Source organism: Cibotium barometz, chromosome 6 (genome assembly GCF_041138505.1).
Source record: "Cibotium barometz isolate CiBa-2024 chromosome 6, ASM4113850v1, whole genome shotgun sequence".
Classification (NCBI taxonomy): Eukaryota; Viridiplantae; Streptophyta; class Polypodiopsida; order Cyatheales; family Cibotiaceae; genus Cibotium; species Cibotium barometz.
The window spans coordinates 1,336,685-1,363,863 of record NC_141051.1 but is presented as its reverse complement, the minus strand read 5'-3'; the positions used below and the strand labels follow the sequence as shown (position 1 = coordinate 1,363,863).

Sequence of the window (27,179 nt, the reverse complement as noted above, 5' to 3'; positions counted from 1 at the left end):
CACCTCCTTGCACCCGGCCGCCACCCAGCTCAGCCGCCTAGAGCCCCTGCCCAGTTCAGCTAGCCGCCGCCCAGCTCAGCCCCGCCATTGCCCAGCTCCGGCTGCCGCCTCCTGTCCGCCCACCGTCGCCCATCTTTGAGATTCGAGATTTGGACTTGGAATTTGAACTTGGAGTTTGGACTTGGGATTTGGACTTGGGAGTTTGGACTTGGAACTTGGACTTGAACGTGGGCTTGGGATTTGGACTTGAAATTGGACTTGGATTTGGATCTAGACTTGGATTTGGATTTTGGGGTGCTTGCAGTGTGGGTGGTTGAGGTTGTAGAGTTGAGGGACAATGTTGACGACGAGGCTTGATTGTCATTGGTGGTGTCAAAATACGCAGCGGAGATGATAACACAATCTGAGATCACAAGAGCAAGTAGAGTGCAGAAAATAGACAGCACAAGAGAAGGAGAGAGATAGGCGTGTAACTCTTCTCTATACACAAGATCCCGCAATGAAAACTGAATACAATGAAAACTGAATACAATGAAGTGGGGGCAATAGGGCCTATTTATATGGCCCCATAACTGCAATCGGCCAGTGTAGGGATGTGCCGCCAGCCTCACGACTGGGTCCTTCCAAGCAAGAAAAACATCCACGACCCCAACAGAGCAAGTCGGCCAGCTCCATGTGCAAATGAGTGCAGTCGGCCAGCTCCAGTTAATCCTGCCAACCACCCACACCACGGAAAAATGGGGAAAAAATACGGGGAGTGAGGAAAAATGAGAAAACACCTATACAGGGCGGGCACACCCACAATAGAGGTCCTGGTGTCTGATAAAGGCAGGAGATGACTTCTAACACCCCCTCTCAGATCCTGGCTGTGAAATCAACCCTAGGGAGCTGGAGTGCCGCCTAAGCGTAGCCTGAGGTAGAGACTTCGTGAAGAGGTCCGCCGCATTGTCCTCCATCGAACAATAAAGTAGCAAGATGTCACCAACCAAGATCTTCTCACGTACAAAGTGATACTGTATCTCTATGTGCTTGGTCCGGGCATGGAAGACCGGGTTCCGAGCAATAGCTCTACAACTCTGGTTATCACACTAGATGACTGTGGGCTCCTTTTGTGGAAACCCAATCTCGCCTAGCAGCCTCCGCAGCCACACAACCTCGCAAGCAGCACCACAAGCAGCCCGGTACTCTGCCTCTGTCAAAGATAGGGCAATAGTTGGCTGCCTCTTACTGCTCCAAGAAACTGCTCCTGAGCCGAGGCAGCACCACAAGCAGCCCGGTACTCTGCCTCTGTCGAAGATAGGGCAATAGTTGGCTACCTCTTACTACTCCAAGAAACTGCTCCTGAGCCGAGGGTAAAACTGTAACCTGAAGTGGATCTCCTCGTGTCTTGATCTCCTCCCCAATCTGAGTCACTCCAACCTTGGAGTCTGACTCCATCCCCTCGTGTGTAAAAGATTCCTAGATCCTTCGTACTCTGCAGATATCGCAAGATCCGCAATCCTGCATCCCAATGAGACTTCAATGGCGTCTGCATAAAAGAGCTCAATAGCCCCACGGAGAAGCTCAAGTCCAATCTGGTGTTCAGCAACCAAATCAATGAACCAACCAACTTCCGATACTGCGAGGCATTAACTGGCTCACAAGGATCATTAACAGTTAACTTTGTGTTCGGGTCCATCGGCGAAGTAATAGGCTTGCAGTTCTCCATCCCAAAGGCCTCAAGCAACTCATGAACATATCGCTGCTGAGAGAAAAAAAACCCCCTCTGGGTCTGCCAGATCTCGAATCTCAAAAAGAAGTGGAGTAAGCCTAGGTCGGTCATCTCAAACTCCTTTGACAAGGCAGCCTTCGTCACGCCAACGTGCTCCACATGACCGCCGGTGAGAATGAGATTGCGCCTTGCGCCGCTGAGCATAACCTTTAGCCAAAAGTCTGGCTTTGTGTTTGTCCACCGATCCATCTGACGCATATTTGGTCTTTAAGACCCATTTGACACCAATGACTGACCGTTTCAACGGCCTCGGTACCAACTCCCATGTTTTGTTCTTCTCGATGGCATCAAGTTCCACCTGCATGGCTTTCCTCCAAGTACCCTGTGAAAGGGTCCACCAACGTGGTAGAGGACTTTGGTGAGGAGGGTGGCAACTGCGAGCTTTCCCGGGTTTGAACAGACGGCATGCCTTGTCCCACATAATACGAGACATCAAAGCATAGTTTACCTGACGAAGCTCCGCGGTATTGCTTTTGACGCGGACTCCGTGCGATCTTCGAGGGCCGTCGTCTGTGGTCCACTCGAAGGGTAACTCTGTGACACCTGACTCCCGAAGGGTGTCCAACAACCACCTGGGTACTCGAACAGATCGTGGAGCCTCTTGCTGTTGCGGGGGCTCTTCTCCAGCTGCAGGCTCAACCTCCTGTACTGACTGAGGTGGATCAACTGGAACAATAGTCTGGGAATCATCATTAGACTCTTCTAGATCTCCAAGAAGTGGCGGCTCCTCGACAGTGGATACTAGAACATGCTCATCAAAAAACCACATCCCGGCTAACAACAATCTCATTCCTATCTAGATCATACAATCTGTATCCCTTGGAAAGAGAATTATACCCCACAAATATAAGCTTGCGGGATTTGGAGTCAAGCTTCCCCCTCTGCTTCTTTGGAATATGTACATACGCATCACTCCCAAAAACACGGAAGTGCGAGACATCAGGTTTCCTGCCAAAATATGCCTCAAACGGAGTCATATTAGGTACTGAAGTCATTGGAGACCGATTGAGGGTATGGACAGCCGTTGCCACAACCTCTCCCCAAAGTGGACGAGGAAGATCACGATGCTCCAGCATGGTCCTCGCCATCTCCACCACAGTCCTGTTTTTGCGTTCTACAACTCCATTCTCTGAAGGCGATCCTGTATTGGCCAGTTCCCTCTTGATGCCATGATCTGCACAAAATCTGAGAAATACATTCGAGGAGAATTCACCCCCTTTGTCAGCCCTGAGAGTCTTTACCTGCAATCCAGACTCTTTTTCCACCATCACGTGCCAATCCTTGAACCGTGCAAAAGCTTGGTCCTTCTGTGAAAGAAAGTAGACCCACGTGAATCTGGTACAGTCATCAACAAGCAGCATAAAATAGAGAGATCCTCCCACCGATGGTGTCTGCTGAGGTCCACACAAGTCACTGTGAATCAACACCAATGGTTTTGAAGCCCGCCTGGAAGCCTGCTTCCGAAAGGATTCCCTGTGCTGCTTACCACGTATGCAAGAACTGCAACGTCCTTGCCTACTACCAACATTTGGCAAGCCAACCACCATCTGGTCCCGGAAAGCTCGCCGCAATGCATCCACATTTAAGTGGCCAAAACGAAAGTGTCACAGATCTCCGACCTGAGAACCTGTCACACTGAGGAGAGTGCAGAGAGCTTGTAGATACCATTCTCCATACCGCCTTCCCAAACAACCTGGCCAGTCTCACGGTCCCGTACAGCAACTGAATGCTCCTCAAATTCCACCCGAAAGCCAGTCTTGCATACTTCATGCACTGACAGAAGATGAAAACCAAGAGCAGGGACATAAAGAACACGGGAAGCATGCTTGCCCCCCTTGTCGTCAGGAATAATCTCCATCCGGCCCTCACTCTGAATCGGAATGGTGGAGTTGTCGCCAATGAAAATGCGACCTAACTGCCGTTTCAGATCCAGAAAGAAGTCACGAGACAGAGTCATGTGCCTGGAAGCACCACTGTCAAGAATGCATTCCCGGGTATCCTAGTGAAGCCAACTGCCTCCTCGCTCGAAGACGATGAAGCATCGGAGTCCATCATCTCTAAGTGCACAAATGCAAGAGTCTTTGCAGCTAAGGCTGAAGAATCAGCACTCTTTCCAGTCCACTTAGGACACTTCCTCCAGTAGTGGCCTTTCTCGCCAGTTTTTTTTAGGTTTTTTGTTTGATTAGGGTTCTATTTAACAATGCTAGCCTACCTATGCAAAGGAATTAAGCAAAAAAAACAAGATTAAGCTAAAAACTAACAAAAAGAGTCTAGGTTTAATCAAAAACCCTCTTGTTTAGGCTCTCTAGTCACCCAAATCTCAAGTTTTTTCACTCAAACAAGTGATAATCCTACTCTAAACACAAAGCTATACATGAATCACAACAAAAACTATTCAAAACATCAAAAAATCAAAAAACCCCATGCGAAAGAGCCTACCTAGCACTCGGCTATGGAGACTCCGTCAGATTCGAATCAAAGATGGCGTAGACAAGAGGCGGTTGGCACTCCCTGGCAACGATGCCAAAGATGTTAATGAAACCCTACCCTAACGTGTCGTGGGAAGTTGCCTATCCGTCGAGCTTGAGCATGGCTCAAATGTTCCACCGTAGCCGCTCGTCACCGCCGTCCTCCCGCACTCGTTGTCACACCGAGGCGGTTGCTATCATCCAATGGGTGATGCAAGAAAATAAAACGTCCAGATCCCAAAACAGTGAGATGCACAAATTCTAACACCCCCTTTGCAACTCATAGTGTGCAAAAGTCTGAAGAAGATAAGCTGATGAAGATGCAACCATGGACACTCCGGTACTTGAGATATCGGATACTGGGGATACACCACAGAAAGAGCACCTGCTTACCCGACTCCTCGAAACAAAATGCCACCCTAAACATCAAAGAAATTTGCTTGGATCCTGGTATAGAATTATGAGTTTGCAGAAACACCACTCCCATCATCCCCCAACAATAGACGGTGAACACACCACGTCCAAAAAACCTTGTACAATGAACTCGGAACTCATCCTTGCTACACCAAGCAATAGACTTGGAACACATCCAGTCCATAGCTCCAAAAAATGAACTTGTCGTGCGAGATATTTTACCTGCTTGGAAGTCCAACGCATTAATCCCATGCACCAAAAGTCAAGGCTTGTGACAACCCCCTTTCCTGTCCACAAGCCTCCTTTGGCTGGAAGCACACGGGGGGAAACAATCTGTATAACTATAGAAACTAACCATCCAGGTCCTCCCTGGCTTTTGCAGAATTGGGGACACTAGAAGTATCAGAGTCATCATCCTGTATATGATCATTGCACTTCTTTGAAAACTTGGTACTAGCTTGGGCTTTACTGTTGTTCTTGTAATCCTTGGCCAAATGACCCTGCTTTCCACAAGAGTAGCAGCGGCATCGTCTTGTCTGTTGCACTGTACCAAGTGCCTGATCCTGTCCACTAGGAGGGAACCTTACTTGCCCTGTAGAAACGAGGATAGATTCCTCCTCCAAGAGGGAACCCATATCCATGGCAATAGCACACCTTCGCAATCAAGCCTTTGTGCCACCAATGATCTCAACACTGCACCAATCTCCTAAACTTCACCAACGGAACAAGGCACGAGGATCAATCAGCCCCCTCTCAAGACTGAGAGAGAAAGGGTCTGGACAGCAGCAAACAGTCCACCAAAATGCACCGGAAAGCATCCTCCGGAAGGGGAAAGAAGCTAGGGAAGAAGAGGATCTGTTGAAGCTACTTATCTAGCCGCACCATACGCAAACACACCACCCTCCATTGCTGTCCTTGCTTGGCGCCATGCAGTTAATGCAAGGGCCGGAGAGCCACTCGAAGTAAAACGCTGATGAAGAAGAGGCTCTTGATGAAGAAAACGCCGCCAGCAACAGAATGCAGCCAGTGCACCAATCACCAACCAATGCAGCCCCCCCAGATTTTACCTAGACTCCGCGAGGAAATGCAGGGCAGGAGCAGTAGGAGAGGAAAACGCTGATCGAGAGAGCAGTGCAGGAGAAGAAAATGCAGCCACTGTTGAAAACGCAGCAATGTCTTCAACCGCCAAAAAACACAGAAGATGGAGCAAAACGCACATATGGGCAGCAGAAACCTAGGCGACTTATACCATGATACAGTTGCACAATGCGGAAGCAAAACATAGGAGAGAGGGAGAGGCGGATAGAAAGAGACATCAGACAATGAACATCTTTATTATGTAGCAATAGGCTTTACGATGGCAATACCAGCCAGCAGATGTTGTAGAACAGTGTGCCTATGAATAGGTTAGATTGATTACAAGTGAGAAGGGAAATGCCCTTCATATAGGGAGGCATGTGGCTGGTCGACTACCCTCAAGGAGTTGGCCGATAGCAGCAACAATACCCCACGACTAGACAAACATGAGAAAATATACATGTGTCCAAATAACAGGTCCAGATCCCAAAACACTGAGATGTACAAATTCTAACGCTTCCACCATGCAATGTTTTAAATGCCCACGATTGAGGAAAACAGCATTAATTGCTGCACTTGTCAGATATGTGCTGGCCGACTGCTCCTCTAATGCTATTTTATGCTGGCTGACTACCTGTTTATGATGTCTATATTGTCTGTGGTGGCAAACATGACCTTTAGGGGTCGCATATACCATATACAAGGCAGCCCCCATCATGGGGTGCCTTATGGGGTAGTCCACAAGCTGGCCCATGTGCACATGCCCCTAATAATGTTCCCTAATGCAATATCTAATGCTAAGGCTGACATCTACATGCACTATATGATGAATTCTCCAAGTGGGCAAGATGACTAACACACGTAGACTTTCTAAGGCTTGGGGGGCTGACCTACGTAGCTCGTGCCCGGATTGGGGCTACGGCGTATGACAAATAATCCTAAAAAAGGTATTAATACTATATGATGTTACATAAAATGTTGAGCAAGTGTGTCGGTGCATGTGACACTGCAACATGCTTAGCTTCTTTTCTTTTGAAGAGCTGGGGTCGATGTATATCACGATGCAAGTTCCTACGTATGCAAATTGTAGGAAATCATGGTGCTAGAATGTGACATGTGCAAGGACAGATGGAGCCATGGAGATGGGTGCACAGAGAGGAGATAGAGAGAGTGAGAGAGAGACATGTGATAGCAAACACAAGAGAGATGTTGCACAGCTCAAATGATACTCTTATGATTAAAAGAACCACCCAAGTACATGCTTTTATAGGCATCATGCCTTGTCTTTTGACCTAGACTTAATAAGAGCTATTCACACCTTTAGAGGGTGTTCACATCAACTAACCCGGAAATCCCAATACCCTCCTTTAGAGTGATGGAGGTGATGCCTGGCAAGCCTTCAATAATCTCCATACTCCAATACTAGCAAAAAAACAAGACATGTTCCTCGCAACTGACTTAGAAACTCATGTAGCATGGCTCAGTGCGAAGGACACAGAGGTCAAGTCTTGCCTCGGGAGATAAAGACAGCCTACATCAGCATACCAGAACACCACCCCCCCCCACCCCCCCCGCGCGGCGCCCCCCTGCCGCGTGTCTCCTTGCTCTAAGCAGGGTTAAGAGGGAATGATGGAGCATTACAAAAAGAAACAAATTTTGTGGGGACTTCTTGGGCAAAGAATCCATGACTACAAAATACTCAGATTTTGGGGGACGGGCAGACAACCCATGAATCAAGATTCAAAACATAATAGGAATTGGAAGGCCCAATAATAATCTTTCTCCTTAAGAGAAAGATTCTCCATTGACAATACATTGGTCACTGTGAATGCCTTGTCTTCTGGTTCATGATCTTCTTCTTTAGCGACAAGGTTTGCATGCACTTCTTCTTGTTCCTTTGCCATGATCATGCTGCAGTTATGACATTTATTCATCAATTTGTAGCATATTTTCCTTTAGCTAAGCTTGTAGATCTTGAAGACCAAGTCCACCTGGCAGTACCTCACCTCTCCACGATGAAATAGTTACCTGGTGACAACATTGGTCTAGTCTACATGTAGACCCGACCATAGGGGCTCCTCAGTATGTGTGGAACACCTTCGTGTCCGACCTCAAAAAACGGTTTCTTTCTCCACAATACATAACCAACCTTGAGGATGAGTTCTATAGACTCTCCCGAAATGGATCTTGTCACCAACCTGGACATTTCCCAGTATGAAAGGGGTTTGGTGGACTCCAGGATGCCTAAATATTTGGAAAGTACAAGCTTTGGGAATGGGGGATTATCCTAGAATACAAAGGACCACACTCCTAAAATTTAGGAGAGTTGCTATTTTTGGCCCGACTCCGATGGAAATTCTATTCCCTTCATTACATCTGGAATTGAGCAGATACCAACAGTTGGCAAAGTGCCTATGACAGAATGTCTACTAGTTGGGATATTTTTAGAGGTAAAGATTATGGAAGGACCCATCTCTTAGATTGGGACATGTGGCAAGAAACTAGACCAAAGTGAGACAAGTGGCCTGACACTTGTTGTAAAGTGGATCAAAGTGAGACAAGTGGCCTCACACTTGTCACTTCAGCTATTGTGTGGCTCTCCACTTGTCATTGTAGCCTTCTCTTGCCATTTTAGCTCATGGGAGGCCCAAATCTATAAATTGGAGTCCTCTCTCTTCATTAATGGAGGCTCTCTTGCTCCACACTAGCCTCTACCACCGTTACAGGTTGCCCTAATGATGGCTACTCTCTTTCTCTCTCTCTTGAAGGCTGCCCATGAAGAATACCAGCTGTTGGGGACTGTTTTGGAGGCTTCCATCGTGAAGAAATACTGAAGGCAAGGGTATTATTTAATCAATTCTTATGATTTCTAGCCATTGTACTTGTTGTACCAGCCTTTGTACATGTTGTACCAGCATTTGTACTTGCTGTACCAACCACCGTACCGACTGTACCAACCATTGTACTTGATGTACCAACCATTGTACTTGCTGTACCGGCTAAATGGAGAGTTGTACTTGCTGTACCAACTCTATTGCATGAAGACCCGTGGTTTTTGGGGAAGAATCAGTACCCACACGGAGGTATATGGATTATATTGTTGGCTCGGCATTTCTACAACCTATGTTCCGGCTCAGTTGCCTTGTGTTGGGCTGTGTTATGGCATTTGTATATGGATAATCCGGCATCTCCCGTGGGGAGAGTAAGGCCCTCAAAGCTTGTACATGATATTATTCTCCTTGGGTAATAAAATACTCCAAGGGGGGGGGGGGGGGGTCGGCCCATTCCGGCCTCTATGAGGTGTCACTCGTGCAAGCTCCATTTTCAGCATTTGTGGATGTTTTGTCCAGCTTTATGTTTTATGCAAAGTGATGATGGATATGTGTTAAGGCTGTGGCCATGTTTAAATGTTTTAATATGCATTGATGGTATCAACAAGTGTGTCAAAGGCCCTAGTCCCCCGGGCACCCGCCGCGAGTTACATTGGTATCAGAGCATAGGCTTTCTTGGAAGCAGAGGCTTCCTTCTATCAATAAGGAAGAGAAAAGATCTCAAGTGGAGACCACACTTACCATCATTGCTATTAAGCATGGCCAGCCACTTCAGAGCCTATGAAGCAAGAGCATGAGCAATAGACAGCTTGGTCTAAGGATTTATGAATTCACAAAATTTTATCTTGGAAGTGTGGAGTTGGCTTTATGTGCACACGTTTAGCACTCTTTCCATATGGATATTGTGGATTATATTATCAAGCTTACAGGCAAGCTATATGGAGATATATCTCAGGATATCTTAAGGATATGGTGACGAGATATTTCTTTTGGCTTCATGATCAACCTGGCAAAGAAAAGCTAAGTATACTCTGAGTTTGCAAAGTTGGTGCTTTTGCTATTTACTATGAAGTGTTTTTGATGTTCACTAACCCTTGTATAGCCATGCAAGGAGAAAGGTGGTGTTGTTTGCCTTGAGATGGTTTCAGGGAAACACTGTTTATGGCTCCCTTTAATGGGATGAATTCTTTTCATGACTCCCTTTATTGGGATGGATTATATCTATGGAGATTTCTTTCTTGGACGAGATTTATATAGATATTGGGCTTCACAAGCAATTTCTATGGACGAATCTGTCCGAGTTTATAGAGAAGAAATCTTTGGTTATCTCATTGATATGATGCTTTAATGAATAAAGTCCACCTCTACTCCAAGGTGTGTGGTTAGCACGGAGTATGTGGTAAGAGTTATGGTATACAAGGATTATGGTATACGAGTCTATAGATTCCTGGACTTCTTTTCTAGGGATTTGGATCCATCCTCAGGTTTATGGATTATGTTTATGATTCCCTTTTACTCGGATGGATTATTCTTTTTGGCTCCATTTATTTGGGATGCACTGGACTTATGAAACTCATGGTTCACATACCCTGTGTAGTGTTCTCTTGTCCTACGTACTCTCTTGAAGATTGTTTCTACCATGTGTGGGTGAAACAATAGAGAGCAGATGGAAGGGAACATGGACACTTCAGAGGATAGTGTCGAGCACAACATACCCTGTGTAGTGTTCTCTTGTCCTACGTGCTCTCTTGAAGATTGTTTCTGCCATGTGTGGATCGAACAATAGAGAGCAGATGGAAGGGAATATGGGCACTCGAGAGGGTAGTGTGAGTTGGTGGCCGAAATGCCTACAAACTATTGGTGGCCGAAATGCCTACAAACTATTAGTGGCCGAAATGCCTATAAACTATGTGTAGCAGAAATGCTTATGGAACACTACGCTATCTATGCCTGCGAGTGATTGTTTTATCTTGTTACTTGAGCCCACCTCCATCCAAGGTGTGTGGTCAAAGTACCAACACGGAGTGCAAGTGGTAAAGTGGACATAACGCCTGGTTCGCACGGAACTTATATCTATGCCAAGGGTCATGTGGACGGATGCCTTGTTGACAGGAGACTTATTTTGTCTCGCCCATTTACTTGGAACATGGATTATGATATCTGGACTTGTGGGACTGACTTGTCTCGCCCATTTACTTGGGACATGATGATATCTCGACTTATGGGACTGTTTTGTCTCACCCATTTCTTTGGGACATGGATTTTTCAGACTATCTCGTCTCGCCCACTTGATGGGACATGATTATATCTTGAATATATGGCTTGAAGCTTAAAGTTGCGGGCAACTTTTAAGAAACTGGGGAGGATGTCACCAACCTGGACATTTCCTAGTATGAAAGGGGTCTGGTGGACTCCAGGATGCCTAAATATTTGGAAAGTACAAGCTTTGGGAATGGGGGATTATCCTAGAATACAAAGGACCACACTCCTAAAATTTCGGAGAGTTACTATTTTTGGCCCGACTCTGATGGAAATTCTGTTCGCGTCATTACATCTGGAATTGAGCAGATACCAACAGTTGGCAAAGTGCCTATGACAGAATGTCTACCAGTTGGGATATTTTTAGAGGTAAAGATTATGGAAGGACCCATCTCTTAGATTGGGACATGTGGCAAGAAACTGGACCAAAGTGAGACAAGTGGCCTGACACTTGTTATAAAGTGGATCAAAGTGAGACAAGTGGCCTCACACTTGTCACTTCAGCTATTGTGTGGCTCTCCACTTGTCATTGTAGCCTTCTCTTGCCATTTTAGCTCATGGGAGGCCCAAATCTATAAATTGGAGTCCTCTCTCTTCATTAATGGAGGCTCTCTTGCTGCACACTAGCCTCTACCACCGTTACAGGTTGCCCTAATGATGGCTACTCTCTTTCTCTCTCTCTTGAAGGCTGCCCATGAAGAATACTGGCTGTTGGGGACTGTTTTAGAGGCTTCCATCGCGAAGAAATACTAAAGGCAAGGATATTTAATCATTTCTTATGATTTCTAGCCATTGTACTTGTTGTACCAGTCTTTGTACATGTTGTACCAGCATTTGTACTTGCTGTACCTGCTGTACCAACCATTGTACCGGCTGTACCAACCATTGTACCTACTGTACCAGCCACTGTACCTGTTGTACCAACCATTGTACCTACTGTACCAGCTTTATTGCATGAAGACCCGTGGTTTTTGGGGAAGAATCAGTACCCACACGGAGGTATATGGATTATATTGTTGGCTCGGCATTTCTACAGCCTATGTTCCGGCTCAGTTGCCTTGTGTTGGGCTGTGTTATGGCATTTGTATATGGATAATCCGGCATCTCCCGTGGGGAGAGTAAGGCCCTCAAAGCTTGTACATGATATTATTCTCCTTGGGTAATAAAATACTCCAAGGGGAGGGGTCGGCCCATTCCGGCCTCTATGCGGTGTCACTCGTGCAAGCTCCATTTTCAGCATTTGTGGATGTTTTGTCCAACTTTATGTTTTATGCAAAGTGATGATGGATATGTGTTAAGGCTATGGCCATGTTTAAATGTTTTAATATGCATTGATACCACTCCATTTTCAGCATTTGTGGATGTTTTGTCCAACTTTATGTTTTATGCAAAGTGATGATGGATATGTGTTAAGGCTATGGCCATGTTTAAATGTTTTAATATGCATTGATGGTATCAACAAGTGTGTCAAAGGCCCTAGTCCCCCGGGCACCCGCCGCGAGTTACAGGTCTCTTGTACTGACATACTCTAACAGAGTTATCACATCAACGCAGCAGTTCGGGATATATCCGAGGAGGATAAATTGAAAAGTTCATTAGGGGGTTGGATACGAACATTCGGTTCACCATGCGTAATTTTGAGCCACAGTCATATGACAAGGCCCTTACTCTCGCTTAGAATCAAGAGATGATGCTAAATGGAGGCAAATCCAAGCTAGCTCCAAACCCCAACAAGAGTCATCCACCACCCAACAATCATCATCTCAGTCGGGAAAGAGAGCTCAGAATAACAAGGATACAAAGAAATATTCCCAAAGCACCTCAAGAGGCAAGAAGAATAGGGAATTCAAGCCTAAGAAGACACTTGAGAAAAAGGCCAAGGAGGACATTACTGGTGGATATCTCCTACCAAACAAGCAAACACGGTAAAAGAAGGGCGCTTAGTGGCTTATTATAGCCGGAAATTGATTGACGCAAAGAAGAATTATTCACTGTATGACAGAGTTATTGGGAGTGATGATGGCTCTTAAGCATTGGAAACCTTTCCTTTAACGGGAGAGAGTTCGCAGTTAAGACAGATCATCAAGCACTTAAATAGCTACAAACCATGCCTAGTGCCCAATGGAGTGATAGACAAGTCAGATGGAATCAGATCTTCCAGCACTTTGGAGATATGATGGAACACAAAATAACCCCGTTGCCAATCTAAGTCACAAAGATACCATTCAAACTCTGTAAGGGTCCACTATGCTCGAAATACAGGGAAACAATTTAGACAATATTAAAGCACAGTATAAGGATTCTTTGGAATTCACGACTCAGTATAGATTGGCCCTTCAGTCAGAACCAGGTCACTATATCATCCAAGATGGATGATTGTTTTACAAGAACCGGCTATGTATACCAAGGGAAAAGCGAAAGACACTTCTTCACAATGCCCATGACTCTCGTCGGAAGTCATCACGGTATCAACAGTACATTGGAAAGTTAGACCGTTCATTTTATTGGCCAAAAATGAGAAGGGATGTCTATCAACATGTCAGATTTGCCAAAAGGTGACCATTCCTCATACAAAGCAAGTAGGGTTGCATTTGATGTTCTCAAGTCATATTGCCATGATCAGCAGTCGAAGTGGGAGCATTATTATCTTCCTTTGGTAAAGAAATCTTGAACGATACTCACTCGTCCAGTATTGGTCGGACTCCTTATGAGCAAGCATTTGGCCACCGTTTCTTGTCACTTCTTACGAGGATGGTGTCCCCTTCCTTGGAGGCCAACAAGATCACAAAAACATTTTCAGAAATCATTGTGTCAGTAAAGGAGCACCTCGCCAAAGCTCAAGAAGCATATACTAGGCAAGCGCACAAGTCTAGAAGAGATGTCAACTACAAAGAAGGGGATTGGGTTTATCTCCGGATCGAAGCAAAGATTGAAGCAAGTAGCCAAGCGTTGTCCCAAGCTCTCGTTTCGAAGCTTTGGTCCTTTTCCAATCATCCAAAAGATCAATCCACTAGTCAACCAACAAAACCTTGAGAGCAACGAATGATAGGTCTCCTTTCGTAGCTTCACGACATCAGGTTGAGTAATGACCACTCGCCCAAGCTCCCACCCATTCATGTTGGGAATCATCAAATTGAGTTGGTGCCAAAAGCAATACTTTCCCAATAAGTTCTCTCCTACACCGGTCACAATGTTATGTACCAAGACACCCGATTAGGGACCTAATCCAACAAAGTTAGGGGGCCTCGAGATTAGGGATTAGCAAGATACGTGGCTAGGGTTCGTGGATTGTAAAACAAGCTTAATGGCCATTTATAGCAAGTTAGCTATTTATGGCATAATTATCACTATATAGGTGAGAGCTTAGGTTATTATGAGACACAGATGTGCAGATGCACCACTGAAGGTCTGTCTTGGATCGGGAGAGCAAACATGCTCATGCCGTGCACATGGCGAGACCGTATGTAACATGCAACCAGTATGATCGTGTAACGCTCAGCAAGACCTTCTTTATACCTTTATGTTAGTGAGCATGAAGCAATCCCTTTAATCTTTATTCATAGGAGATAGAGCTAAAGAGAGAGAGAATGTAGAGATGACACTAGATTGGGTCCCAATCTACCCACTTAATGTGTGAAAATATACCCAAACTAATATTTTATCCAGCCCAAAAGGGTGTGATTTTTGGCATTTATTTGTCTTTTTCTGCTGGCCGACAGCTATCCCTGGCCGACCAGCACCCCTTCAACATATATATACAAAAAGCCTCATTATTCATAAAATCATCAAAAGATCATCGTTTTTCCCTGCTGCTGCTGCTGCTGTTTCTGCTGCTACCGGCACATCAACATCAACACACTGTTCATGGTTATTCTCTGTATGCTGCTACAGTTTCTGCTGCTGCCGGCGCATCAACATCAACATGTTGCTCATCATTATACTTCTGCTGCTGCTCTCGGCTTCTGCAAACGCAGCACTCTCTACCTGCAGCCATCATTGGCCCACATCTCTGGATCTGCAGCACTTGTGCTTCTCATACTCTGGAGCAGTACTACACCTCTGCAGCAGCCTACATTTACAGTACTTCAGCGTTTTACATCTACATCTCATCTTTGGGACAGCAGCCCTCTCTGCTCATTCAACACCGACGGTGCTTCACCTCATATCAGAGGGTCTACCCTCAATTCCAGAGATCAACCTGTTGATTCTCCGTATTCTGATTTAGACCACACGGAGGATGGGATTTCCTTAGGGAGCCCCATTCACGGTCTTTCATTGGGAGATAACCGTCCTATTTACACCTACTCACCCTCTACACCACTGGCATCTCGTCCTTCTCCAAGCTTACCAGATTTTCCTTCCAGAGGGGGATACATGCCTACTGCCAATGTGCCAATACTGGACCCTGGTATTCAGCCTCATCTAGAGAATCCTGCTGCTCAGTCTAGCTGACAACCTGGACTTTGATATGGGATTTTCTCTCAAGGAGGACAAGTACCATCATGGTCGTCCGGAGTTCCATTGTCATCAGCTCTACTAGAGACCGAGTCAAGTTCGTATGTACCTTTGAGTGCTTATGTTCCTAATTCTACTGGGTGTCTTCTTCTGCAGCACAGGTTCAGCATATGGTACCATCAACTACCCTCGATCCTTGGAATTATGTGAACCCGAATAGAGGAGGGTCTAGGAGCACAGTTCGCTCCCAGTTTACTGGTGTTCATGCAGGTAACATTATTTTCTCTTCTAGTTCACCTTCTATTCCTGCTCCTAATGTGTTTTGGAATACTGCTCATTCACAAGCTCAAAACCCACCCTCCCACCCAACCCATCTTTTTCCTATTAGTGTTGGCATGGAGCCACTACCGGCCGCACCCCCATGGGCCATAGCAACCTGCGTATGGGTTTTACCCACCACAGGGACCTCTCGGCATTTTGCCTTCTGGCACTGTGTTGCCACCCAACAGACCGGGGTATCAAATAGTTTGCCAACCCATCTTAGGCACTACCTCTGTTCCTGTATATGTGCCTCCTCAAGGTTTTGTGCCTCAGCCAGGTACTCCACCTGTGCAGAGTCCCCAACCTTATATCTCATCTTTTGGAGTACCCTCCCCCGATCCTACACCTGGGCCGAGTATTAGTGGATTGTCTACATAGAGACATGAAAGGAAGGAGATGGGGGGGTCCAAGATGCCTGGTACCCATATCCAGAGTGTAGAGGGTTAGGAGGAACTCCCCATATATGCTTTAACAAAAAAGACTCGTTTTAACGGGTCTAATTACACTACCTGGGCTAATCTTATAGAACAGGTTTTTACCTCCCGAGGTTCTTGGAACCTAGTAAAGGGATTTGAACCAAAACCCCACCCCTCCCTATCATCTCCTGAAGTCATCCGCTATTGGGAAGTCATCCGCTATTGGGAAGCTAGAAATGCCATTGCCATAGTGGAGCTCATGCAAGGCCTTCTACCAGAGTTTCATTCACAACTTTAGCAATTCCCCTATGTCTCTGACAGATGGGCACACCTTGCATAGAGAGATGCCGCACGTGATCGCACGCGTTGCATTGATCTCAAGCATCAAATCCAAATTTTCTCTATCAAAGAGGGGGATGACCTGACTGTCAAGGTTGCTAAATACCGGCGCCTTAACGCGGAATACGCCACCACTCACTCCGCCAAGTCGCAAGAAGACTAGGTTATCACTTTACTGAACAAGTTGCTGCCTAGTTTCTTTACTTTTGTCACACAGACCATTAGTTTAGAACCTATGCCTAACCTATATGAGTGTGAAAGCCAACTCTTGCGCTTCGCTCGGTTGCATAACGAGTTGCATCCCAAGAAGTCCCCTTCTTCCTCCTCTACTCAAGAGGGGGCCCTTGTGTCCAATACCACCTCTACTCAAAAAGGGCAGCAAGGGATGGGGAACAGCAACTCAGGTAATCAAGGCAAACCTCAAGGCAACAATATTGATCCCAAAAACCCTTCAACACCCACTCGCAAAATATTCCCAAAAAGAATAGATTCTGCACTCATTGCCAAATACCTGGACATGTTGATGATGAGTGTGGCATTAAAGCCAAGGAAAATAGAGGTAACAACCCCAACACCACTAACTCGAATTGCCAAAACAACCAAGGTGGTAGCAATGCCCCAAATTGGTGGTCAAGAGGGGGTAATAATCCAGCACCTACTTTGCAGGGTTCCCCACCAAGGAACCAACAACAAGGCAATGGTACAAATTGACCTAGATCCTCTCCGTGGCGACCCACTGGTCAGGTCACTCAAGGTCCCCCCCCCCGTCAGTCTCTTTTGCCACCCCGGAAGAGATTGTTTGATTGGTCATCACTTCCATCACATCCTCGCCCCTCGGCCACTGTCGCTCAGGTCACATTTGAGGTTGACTTTGGCCGCTCTTCCAGAAGGAAGAAGAAACAAAGACCTCAACGAGGCTGTCAGCGTGTGAAAGCATTTGCCTTCGTTCAAATCTGTCAGTTATCTGATAATCCTCCTGTGCCCATCATTGAAGCCCACCCAACTCTTCCCTGTGACCATCCGGTCACTTGGGTAGTTGGCAGTGGAGCTACACACCATATGGCAGGCAATGCTGACATTTTCATCTTTCAACGTCCTGCTTGCTAGCATTATTCATCTCTTGGTAGTGTGCCCAAGTTATGTATCAAGGGTGCCCAGATTTATCCCGGGCAGCACCATATTTTTCCCTCATGTTCAGGCCCTTGGTTGTAGGGGTTGCCACCCATTTTTCACATGTTTATTTTAGCTAGTCGTGAGTCTTTTCTAGAGCAAGTCAGCCAGCTTATTTTGGGGCTATATAAGGCTTGCCTCCTCCTCGTTTGTACTCACCTTGACAGGGGCTTCCAGGCCCGGGTCCTCCCTTACGGGAGTAGTTGTTCATCATGCCCTCACCTACGGGGACCACCCCTTGCAGAGGGCAATTTGTATCATTGCTTCTTCATCATTATGCAGATTCATTTCTTTCTCTCTATGCCTATGTCTCATGCTTTCCGCTGTGCACTCTGACATGGTATCAGAGCACCAGGTTGAGGCTCTTCTACAGAAGGTGTTCTGGCCTTTTTTTTTGAGAGAGAGAGAAGGATTTCTGCGTTTTTTTGATACTGCTGGTTGCAGAGGAGGAGGGAGCGTTTTGGCATTGTCTGGGGCGGCTGGAGGAGGTACAGGGCAGCCCCTACGGGCTGCATTTTCTGCAGGTCGGGGGTGGCCAGAGGAGGTACCCTTATGGCTGTGTTTTCTGCCCTTGTGAGCAGGTGAAGGGCAGCCTCCAATGGCAGCGTTTTGCAGGTCTGGGGCGGCCAGAGGAGGAACTGTGATGGCTGCGTTTTCTGCAGATCTGGGGTGGCCAGAGGAGGTACTAACATGATGGCTGTGTTTTCCTCTACCACCCTCTCTTCTTCTTGGTACACGAGCTGCTTGCTGGTTACAACAGCGTTTTCTGTTGCATCATCTCATCTGCGTTTTCTGGAGGCAGTGGAGGCAGGTGTTCTTTTTCAGGAATGGTGCCTTCCCACATGGCCTTGAGCCCTTGCTCGGCTAATCTTTGCTTTGTCAGGGTTTTTCAGACTCATGAGTGCACACTTGAATTCAGATCCTCGAGGTGTGTGTGGAAGACAGTTAGTCCTTTCTCGGTGGAAGAGGGGTCTATGAGTTTGTGCCAGTTCAGCCTTGTTTTGCTGGTGTACAGATGTTTTCTTTCAGGTTCTCAGGGTGTTCACCTTGAGAGGGGGAAGTGGTTACTTTTGGCAACGTGTGCCACTCCTATTCCCTAGGCAGTTGACCTTCTGGATTACAGCGTACAGGCACAGGAGTTTTCATCCCTAGGATAAGCATTGATTTGGGAGCTTGGTGTACAAGTTGCATTGATTTGGGAGCTTGGTGTACAGGTTGATATCAGCATTCATGCAGAGGCAGGCTAGGTCATTTGGTGACGAAAGCTATTGTTGAGGTTCACAGGTACTTGCTCAGTTGCAGGATGGGAAAAAGATGCATGGCAGGTGTATAAGTCCATTGGATACAGATAGGTACCAGTGGAGCAGCAGTTTGAAGCAGATGATTGACATCAGATTGTGCTTTGGGATGATGAGTTATGGATGGTTGGTTCCACATGGACACGTGACTGGCTGGTTGGGAGCTTGCCAACTGGGGTTATCAAGTTTTGGCAAGAGAGCTTTCTTGAGCTCAGTGCCATAGTTAACACCAAAGAGCTCAGGGGGGTGTTGCCATGTGACTGGGTGACTCATAGGGGTGTGTGAGTAGTAGTCCCATCACACGACGGCAGGTTGTGGATACAGGTGTTAAAGGTCAGGTGCCGGCAGGATTGTCAGCTAGAGTGCTAGAGTTATGTTTCTTCCACTTCGAGTGTTAGCAAGACAGAGAGGCGTTCTTGAACCGAGGGATACATGGAGATCCAGAAACCTAGTATCTGGAGATTGGTGCTCAATAAGCTCAAAGTTGGAGGCTTGAGTACCAAGGCTGATGTAGGCATTGTGGGCCTCTAGAGTGTCTAGAGGAGGAGACAATTTGGCGGTGTTCTCTAAGGAAGCATATTTTTTTTCTTGGAGGTAGAGAGTCAAACGACATCCTTTCTTGGGCTGAAGAGGTAGCACATTGTGTGGACAGGTGTGACACAGATTGGGTTGGAGATATGGACATCTGGATTCTAGTGGTTCATTTTTTGGATTTTGCTTGACTTCTAAATCGGGAGCAGTTTCTTGGAGTAAGTGGCAGAGGCAGGAGCAGATCGACTTCTCGACTTGCTTTGGAGGTTTCCTTTTCCAGCTCCTTGGACCGGTTTCACTCCCAAGATCTAAGAGGGGGTGTTAGCATTATTCATCTCCTGGTAGTGTGCCCAAGTTATGTATCAAGGGTGCATCTCCGTGTATTTGGGTGTCATGCGTACACACACACTCCGAATGACACGAGGGGCAAGCTTGAGCCAAGGAGTGAGTTGCTTATTTTTGTGGGCTACTCTTTTGAATCAAAGGCTTACAAAGTCCTTGATCCTAGATCAAAGTAAGTCTTCGTTCGTCGAACCATTGTCGTTGATGAGCGGGATTTACTTCGTCTTCCGCTGCCCATACCACCCCAACAAGAATCTCTGATTGTGCCACATGAACCCAATCAATCAACTATTACTCCGCCTCTTGAGGAGCCTTCCTCCTCCCGATAGCCACCCAGGGATCCTTTACCCCGTTGGTACCAACAGACCATGCGTGACTCGCATGCTTCCTCATGATACTCCCTTGGACGGTCCTCGTCGGTCCACCAGGCTCACTCCTCGTGCCTCATTTGCCTCTATTTTTTCCGCAGACTATGTGGCGCATGATGAGCCAACATCGGGGAAAGATGCTATTAAACTTCCATCTTGGAAACAAGCTATGGAACTCGAAAACATTGACCATAATGGCACGCCGTCCCTTGTGGATTGCCCTCATCATAAGAAGGTCATTGGAACCAAATGGATCTTTCGCACCAAATTTAAAGCCAATGGTAACTTCGACAAGTACAAAGCCCGGCTTGTTGTGCAAGGCTTTCGCCAGAAAGAAGGCATTGACTTCGATGAGACCTTCGCGCCCACTGCTCGAATGACGACAATCCGTCTTTCACTCAATCTGGTTGCTCACCACAAATGGCCAGTATACTAGATGGATGTTAAGAGTGCTTTTTTAAATGGCATTCTCGAGGAGAAATTCTATGTTGACCAACCTCCGGGCTTCCCGCTCCCCAGGTATGACGACAAAGTCTTCCGCCTACATAAAGCTCTCTATGGGCTTAAGCAAGCCCCCCGAGCATGCTATCATCGCATCGACAAATTTTTACGCAACCAAGGTTTTCAACCATCTCACTGTGATCCCAATATCTATATCCACACAAATCAAGGAATGGTTTGCTACCTACTGCTATATGTCAATGACCTCATCATTTCTGGTTCAAATCAAGCCAAAGTGACTGATATCATGGCACAGCTGAGAAGAACTTTTGAGATGACTCATCTCGGTCTTCTCTCATATTTCCTTGGTATGGAGGTGGTCCAACATCCCGATGGTATTTTTGTGTCACAACAAAAGTATTGTCTTCAACTCATTACTTCCTACTTTCTCAATGGTGCTATCCCTGTGGCTACCCCATTGGATCCCACCATCAAACTATCAAAGGAAGAGGACTCACCGCCACATGAAGAGCGAGCCTACCGCCAAGTGGTTGGGAAACTCATATGGCTCACAAACTCTCGACCTGACATTTCCTATTGCACATCCATTTTAAGTCAATTTTTCAATGCTCCTAAGGAGCCACATTGGAGTTCAACGATGAGAGTTGTTCGCTATCCCGTGGGTACCTATATGTTTGGACTTCACTTCAGTAATGGGATCACCCTGTGTGGTTACACGGACTCCAACTGGGCCACTGACATCAATTCCCAGCGTTCTCATGGTGGTTATTTGTACTCACTTGGATCTGGTCCCTTCTCTTGGTCTAGCAAGAAGCAGGATACTATTGCAAATTCTTCCGCTGAGACTGAGTGCCGGGCCCTCTATGACGCCACCACTGAGGCTATGTATCTTCGTCAGCTTCTTGAGGAGATGCACGTTACAATTGACATAAACAGAAGGGCAACTATACATGGAAAATCTAATCAATCATGAAATCTGAAAATACACATAAGCATGCCAAATAAAACAAGATGACAAATCTGCACAGTACACCACACTAGGGGCCAGAAGATGGGCTCCCCCCCCCCCCCTTTATGGTTAGATTACCAAAAAGGAGTTTGCTTCCGATACAGCTTTGTGGGTGCCCAGGGTTCACCACTAGCTGCACCTGTTTCTTCCAATACAATATGAAAACAAGAAAACATAACATAAACTGAATTTGCTGACAATTCTCCGCACAAGTGAGCATTCCTGGCATCAAGCACATGCAAGACAACTATGGACAGCCCATAGCACTCCCACATCAGCCCGGGACAACTCAACATCATCGTCTTCTTCCTGTCTGGCTCATAGAGCAAGTCGACCAGCCCTCAAAGGCTGTTTTCAGCAGTCAGCCAGCCCTCAGTAGCCTCAGAAGAAATCGACCAGCAGCTGTACACAAGCCTGCAAGCCCCCGCTCAGAAGGAAAACTGTCCAAATGCCCTCGACCAGCCCTTTCTATCTGTTTTTATGGTCTGTCCAGCCTCTGTTCAAGCTGTAAATCAGCCGGCCAGTAGTGCACCTCCCATGCACCTATAAGGTTTTTGTCGCGGTAGAAGGCTGTAAACAGCCTGTAGAAGCAGTCGACCAGCTCCCATGCACCCAAAAAAGCAGGCGCCTCACATAAAACTAGAGTCTTACTCCAACTTAGAGCTCCTTCGCCAGTTTTAGCTCCCACGTGTGCTTTTTAGGTCCAGAAGGGGGTGCCTACTTGAAGGAGGCCCAAATAATGTCCAATGCCCAGCTTTTGGCCGCCACGTGTATTAAATAAGTCCTGCTCAAAGTGTACTCACTTATAAGTTGTCCGACCACTTGTAAGTGAGTGTGAACCTGCATCAATAATTATTAGCATGTGAACTCATAAAGCTGTAAATTGAGTTTTTGGGAATACTTACCACCTGCAAAACACATGTAGACCACCTGTCAGTCCCAAACAGGTGTGCACATACACGTCCACAGGCGTCCCCGGCCCCATAGACAACGCAGGCAGAAATCTCAGGCATTGTCCAGGCAAACAAGACAAGTCATCCAAAGATAAAATCAAAGTCATGCACACACAAGAGTGCAGCTACATTGGAAGAAACACCCATTTGCTCAGTTGTATCCGATAAAATGTCCACGGCTCCTAATCCTTCCGAAACCTTCCCAGAACATAAATACAAAAGATCTCCAAGATAGCTAGTCCCAGAGAATTTCATCATGTCAAGCTTCATGGGCCATACATGTACACCATGTCAAGCCCCACGAGCCACACATGCACTATCATGTCAGGCCATAGTCACCAGAAACGTTTCGAGGCTTTTGACGTTTCGGGGTTTTTGGGGTTTCGGGGTAAAACGTTTCGGCCTTCGGCTAAGAAACGCCAAGGTTCGGTTTTTTTTCTATATAATTTTGCATTGCTAAAGTTCCAAACAATAGGAACTTTTAACATTTTGAGAAACATTTTTTGTTTTTTGAGAAATCAAAAAAATAGGAGTTTCTGAAACGTTTCTTGCGTTTTGGGCTCCAGAAACACGTTTTGATATGACTATGTGTCAGGCTACACCAGCCATACATGTACTATCATGTCAGGCTCCATATGCCACACATACACACCATGTCAGGCTACACCAGCCATACATGTATGTCATGTCAGGCTCCACATGCCACACATGAACAATAGAAAAATAGAAGCTGTAAGGAATTTTGTGACAATTGACTCCACTTCTACCATCTTTGTCGACAATCAGAGTGCAATTGTCCTTGTTGGCAATCCTATTTTTTCTATCCGTACCAAGCGTGTGGGTGTCCATTTTCATTTTACCAAGGAACAGGTTGAGCTTGGTACCACGGTTGTTAGAGGCGTCAGAGGCGTTTGGTACGAGGCAGGTATGGTACGCGCCTCAAAAGACTCGTATATATATATATATATATATATATATATATATATATATATATATATATAGTGATAGATAGATACAATATATCTAGTGAAAGTTGAGAGAGAGAGAGAGAGAGAGACTAGAGTGTGTATGTATGAGCCTTGAGGGAGGGTGTGTATGAGAGAGGGAGAGAGTGTGTGTGTGTGAGAAAGAAAGTTGTATTAAACGTCTGCAAAAGGCCAAAATGACCTATGAGACCAAGACCAAAATAGTCCATCCTTATCATCTAGATACATCATCAAGATTCAAGGGTTACAAAGTAAAATGAAATGAACTGAAATGAACCAGTAGAGTATAGAGAGAGCTCCAAAAGTGGGTATAAAAAACATCATCATCCTAGTGTGTTTGAAGTTTGAACTTTGAACTTTGGGTCTTGAGAAAGGCTTAAGGGAGGGAGGGAGAGATAGTGTGTTTGAGAGGGGCTGCCTTGGGCCCTGAAAGCCCCTGTCTAAAGACTCACACCAACAAAAAAGCCCCCCCCCCCCCCCCCCCCCCCCCCCCCCCCCAAAAAAAAAACCCAAAAAAAAAGTGGACGCCTCGATCAAGCAGTCGTACGCCTCAAACTGTTAGAGGCGCGCCTCGTAACAACTATGCTTGGTACCATCATGCTCCAATACATTCCTACGACGAACAACCATGCCGACATCCTTACAAAGTCCATTAACCGGCCCATCCTCGAGCATCTTCGCGAACGGATCAGCATTGGTCCTCCACCATCACCCTCCACATATTGAGAGGGGGATCACCCTCTCCATCCAGATTATTTATCATTTTTGTAACGGGCGCATGAGTCAATGAAAACCCCATGAGGGCATGGCTCATGTGAAAACCCACTGCATTGCATTTACAATCTTGCATAGCATTCTGTTTTTGTGTTTGGGGCGCATGTGTGAATGAAAACTCAAAAAATGGGCATTCATGCATGTGAAAACCTCTTGCATTGTAAGTGGAACCATTATCTGGAGCAACATGAAGCAACCTATGCATGGTTGTTTCTTCTAGAGGAGCGGTGTACCAGACAGCTTGTTCTGTTGCTTTTGTAGCTGAGTTGCTGATGAGGAGATTGCTTGTGGACCTTTCCTGGTATATGTTGCTGCAGTCTCTCATCTTTGATCAAGGACGGTGTCTCTGGCTTCTTGGAGTTCACTCAACATCCGGTGCTGAGCGGGGGTGTTAAGACATCATCATCCCCTTCTTGTTGGCTCCTCTGCGGTGTCCTATTGGTGCCTCTAGGGCTGACCGTGTTAGCATGAGGGGATGGTCACCCCTCACACCTTTTTCCCCATTTATGAGTCGTGGGTTATTATTTGCCTAGTCATGTGGTGCTGGTCGGCTTCCCCTTTTTGGGCAAATATATAGCCGGGACTTTCCCCCCTCACACACACCTTGTGCCTCTGCATTTTGGCTTGCTGCAGTCCCTCACATACGGGGTGATCTTCCCCCTCTTGCTCGGGACTTGTACCAGCATGTTCATATTGTTTGGTTGATATTGAGAGCAGGTATCCACCTGCGTTTTTCTCCATCTCACTCTCTCTCCTGCGTTTCCACTTTCCCATCTTCCATTGTGCATTCCTTCATTATGCACACCTAGATCTGCTGAGGGAGATGCAGTATTTAAGGCTGAATGCTGAAGATAGCTTCGGACTGCCTTGGACTGCAGCACAATGAGTGCTTGGCTACAAGACCAAAGACTCAAGCACACACGTGTTTGCAATGTTTTACTCCTGAATTCTATGAAGAATGAGATGATTTATGCAAGGGCTGAGGGGACTTCTTATATAAGCAAATTTAAAGCTAGTCGGTCATGTATTCCTGCTGTCAGCCACTTAATGTATGCTCATGACTGCTGATATTTAGCATTAAATGCTACCACTTCTCTTCATCATTTCACACGTGTGCTTCAAGCTGTCCTGGCTGCTGGCCAACTGATTAACCTGGCTGGAGAGTGTTGAAGGCATCACCTATGGATTAATTACAACACAATGGATTAGACACAACACAACAACAGTCCCACATGCCAACAAGCATGGTGAATGTGTAAGGGCCTTGTCCATGGTCGCTCTTTCACTCCTAGGGGCATCCACTTTCAAAGGGGTGGCTGGGCAGTCATAGGGGTGGATTTGGAGGCTAGCCCCTTGTCTTGTTGGATGAGTCCCATTGTGGTCAAAAAAGCCTCCTATCCTCTCTTGTTGGATGAGTCCCGTTGTGGTTTTTTTTTAAAAGCCTCATCATAGTTGCTCAGACATGATATCAAGGCCAAGTTCAGCTTACTGAGTACTCTCGTCTTCACTTGGTGTAAGGGGGTTTTTAGAGGTATCATTTGCAGCAGCATTTTTGCCACATGTAACACAAAAAAGGGTAAACAATTCATGGTACCTTACATAATGGGGGGTTGCACATGGTCATTCGTTCACTCCCCTGGACGCCCACTTTCAAAGGGGAGGTGGCTTGGGTTGGGTAATTGTGGGGCAACCCAAACTTAGAAGTAGGCCCTTCCTCTTGCTTGCACGGGTCCCTCCGAGATTGTTCCATCACTTGCACAGTCACCTCCTTATGTAGGCTGCTGACACCTCCTTATGTATGCCATAAAGCATTGATGGGTGTTAATGTAGTTTGATACAACTGCTTGCTCTCTTTTCTTTCTTTCTTTTTTATCTTAGCTTGAAAGTAGAAAATACACACTCGATCGGCACGACTGCTTGCTTTCAATGACAATAAGAGTAATTCCTCAAAAGTCCAACTAGATAATCTAATACAAAAATGCAAAATAAAAATTTGTGGAAGTGAGCTTTGCATGTGTGTGGCAGTGTGATTAAAAGCAGCGAAAAAATGGGTTAGTAGTTAATCTTTTTGAAATTAGTAAGAAAAACCTACCCCAAACAAAAAAAAAAACTACCTCACGTACCTCACTCGAAGCCTATATGGCACCAAAATGTTTTTTGCATTTCCATTAAATATATTATGTGAGATTTTCAAGAATAAGAGGAGTAATGCTCTTGCAAATTACTGTTTTTTCATATGATTTTCACGCCTCGAAATGTTTTTTTCCTTCATTTTCCACTCCTAGTGATGCCCACCCTCCATAGAAAAACTCCTCTTCAAGTAGTATGAAAATCATATGAAAAAACAGTAATTTGCAAGAGCATTACGAACAGGACAAACCCTAAGGGCAACGTGATGCCTGATGCAGTGGCTAAAGCTGTGCACCAAGAAGGAGAATTGAGTGAAATATAGACATGCGTACTACTAACCTGAGGGCGCCATCAAAGCTGGTGTGATGGCGGTGGTGAGGGGCAAAGGCGTAAGCAACGCAGAAGCGATGATGGGTCTCCACAAAGCACACCTCATGGGAATTTCAGCTGCTTGGCATAGCTTTTCATGTTCTCACATAACTCATAGGTATACCACCTTCATTTTCATTTATTGATGTATTATGGGTTCAACCTAGCTCCACCACCTATTTAAGGTGGGTTCACAAAGGTAGCTAGTGAACCCTCGAAGGTATTTCCTTGAAATTGTTTCATTTGGGGCACACCCATAATTTCTTCTTGGTAGGCCTAATGCTCGTTTTTTAACATTTTGGCTGTAAAATACTTGTAAATTTTAAAATGCTTGTCAAAAATTACACTAAAATACAAAAAAAAAATGTTATATTTCATCAATTTTGAAGGGCAAGGGTGCTCTTCAAAAATTAAGCTTGGGCACACCTATGGACAT

The 27,179-nt window shown here is 45.9% G+C and overlaps 1 protein-coding gene across 1 annotated transcript in view; it reads right to left on the bottom strand.

Moving 5' to 3' along the window:
* The window catches only part of LOC147637327 (Translin family protein), an 86,405-nt gene extending 59,521 nt beyond the window's left edge, over positions 1 to 26,884 (bottom strand). The window contains exon 1 of the mRNA XM_086799100.1: positions 26,714 to 26,884. Within this exon, the coding sequence (XP_086655226.1) occupies positions 26,714 to 26,810 (97 nt within the window). The 5' untranslated portion in view covers positions 26,811 to 26,884. The remainder of the gene's footprint in view (positions 1 to 26,713) is intronic.
* Between the last annotated feature and the right edge of the window lie 295 nt (positions 26,885 to 27,179).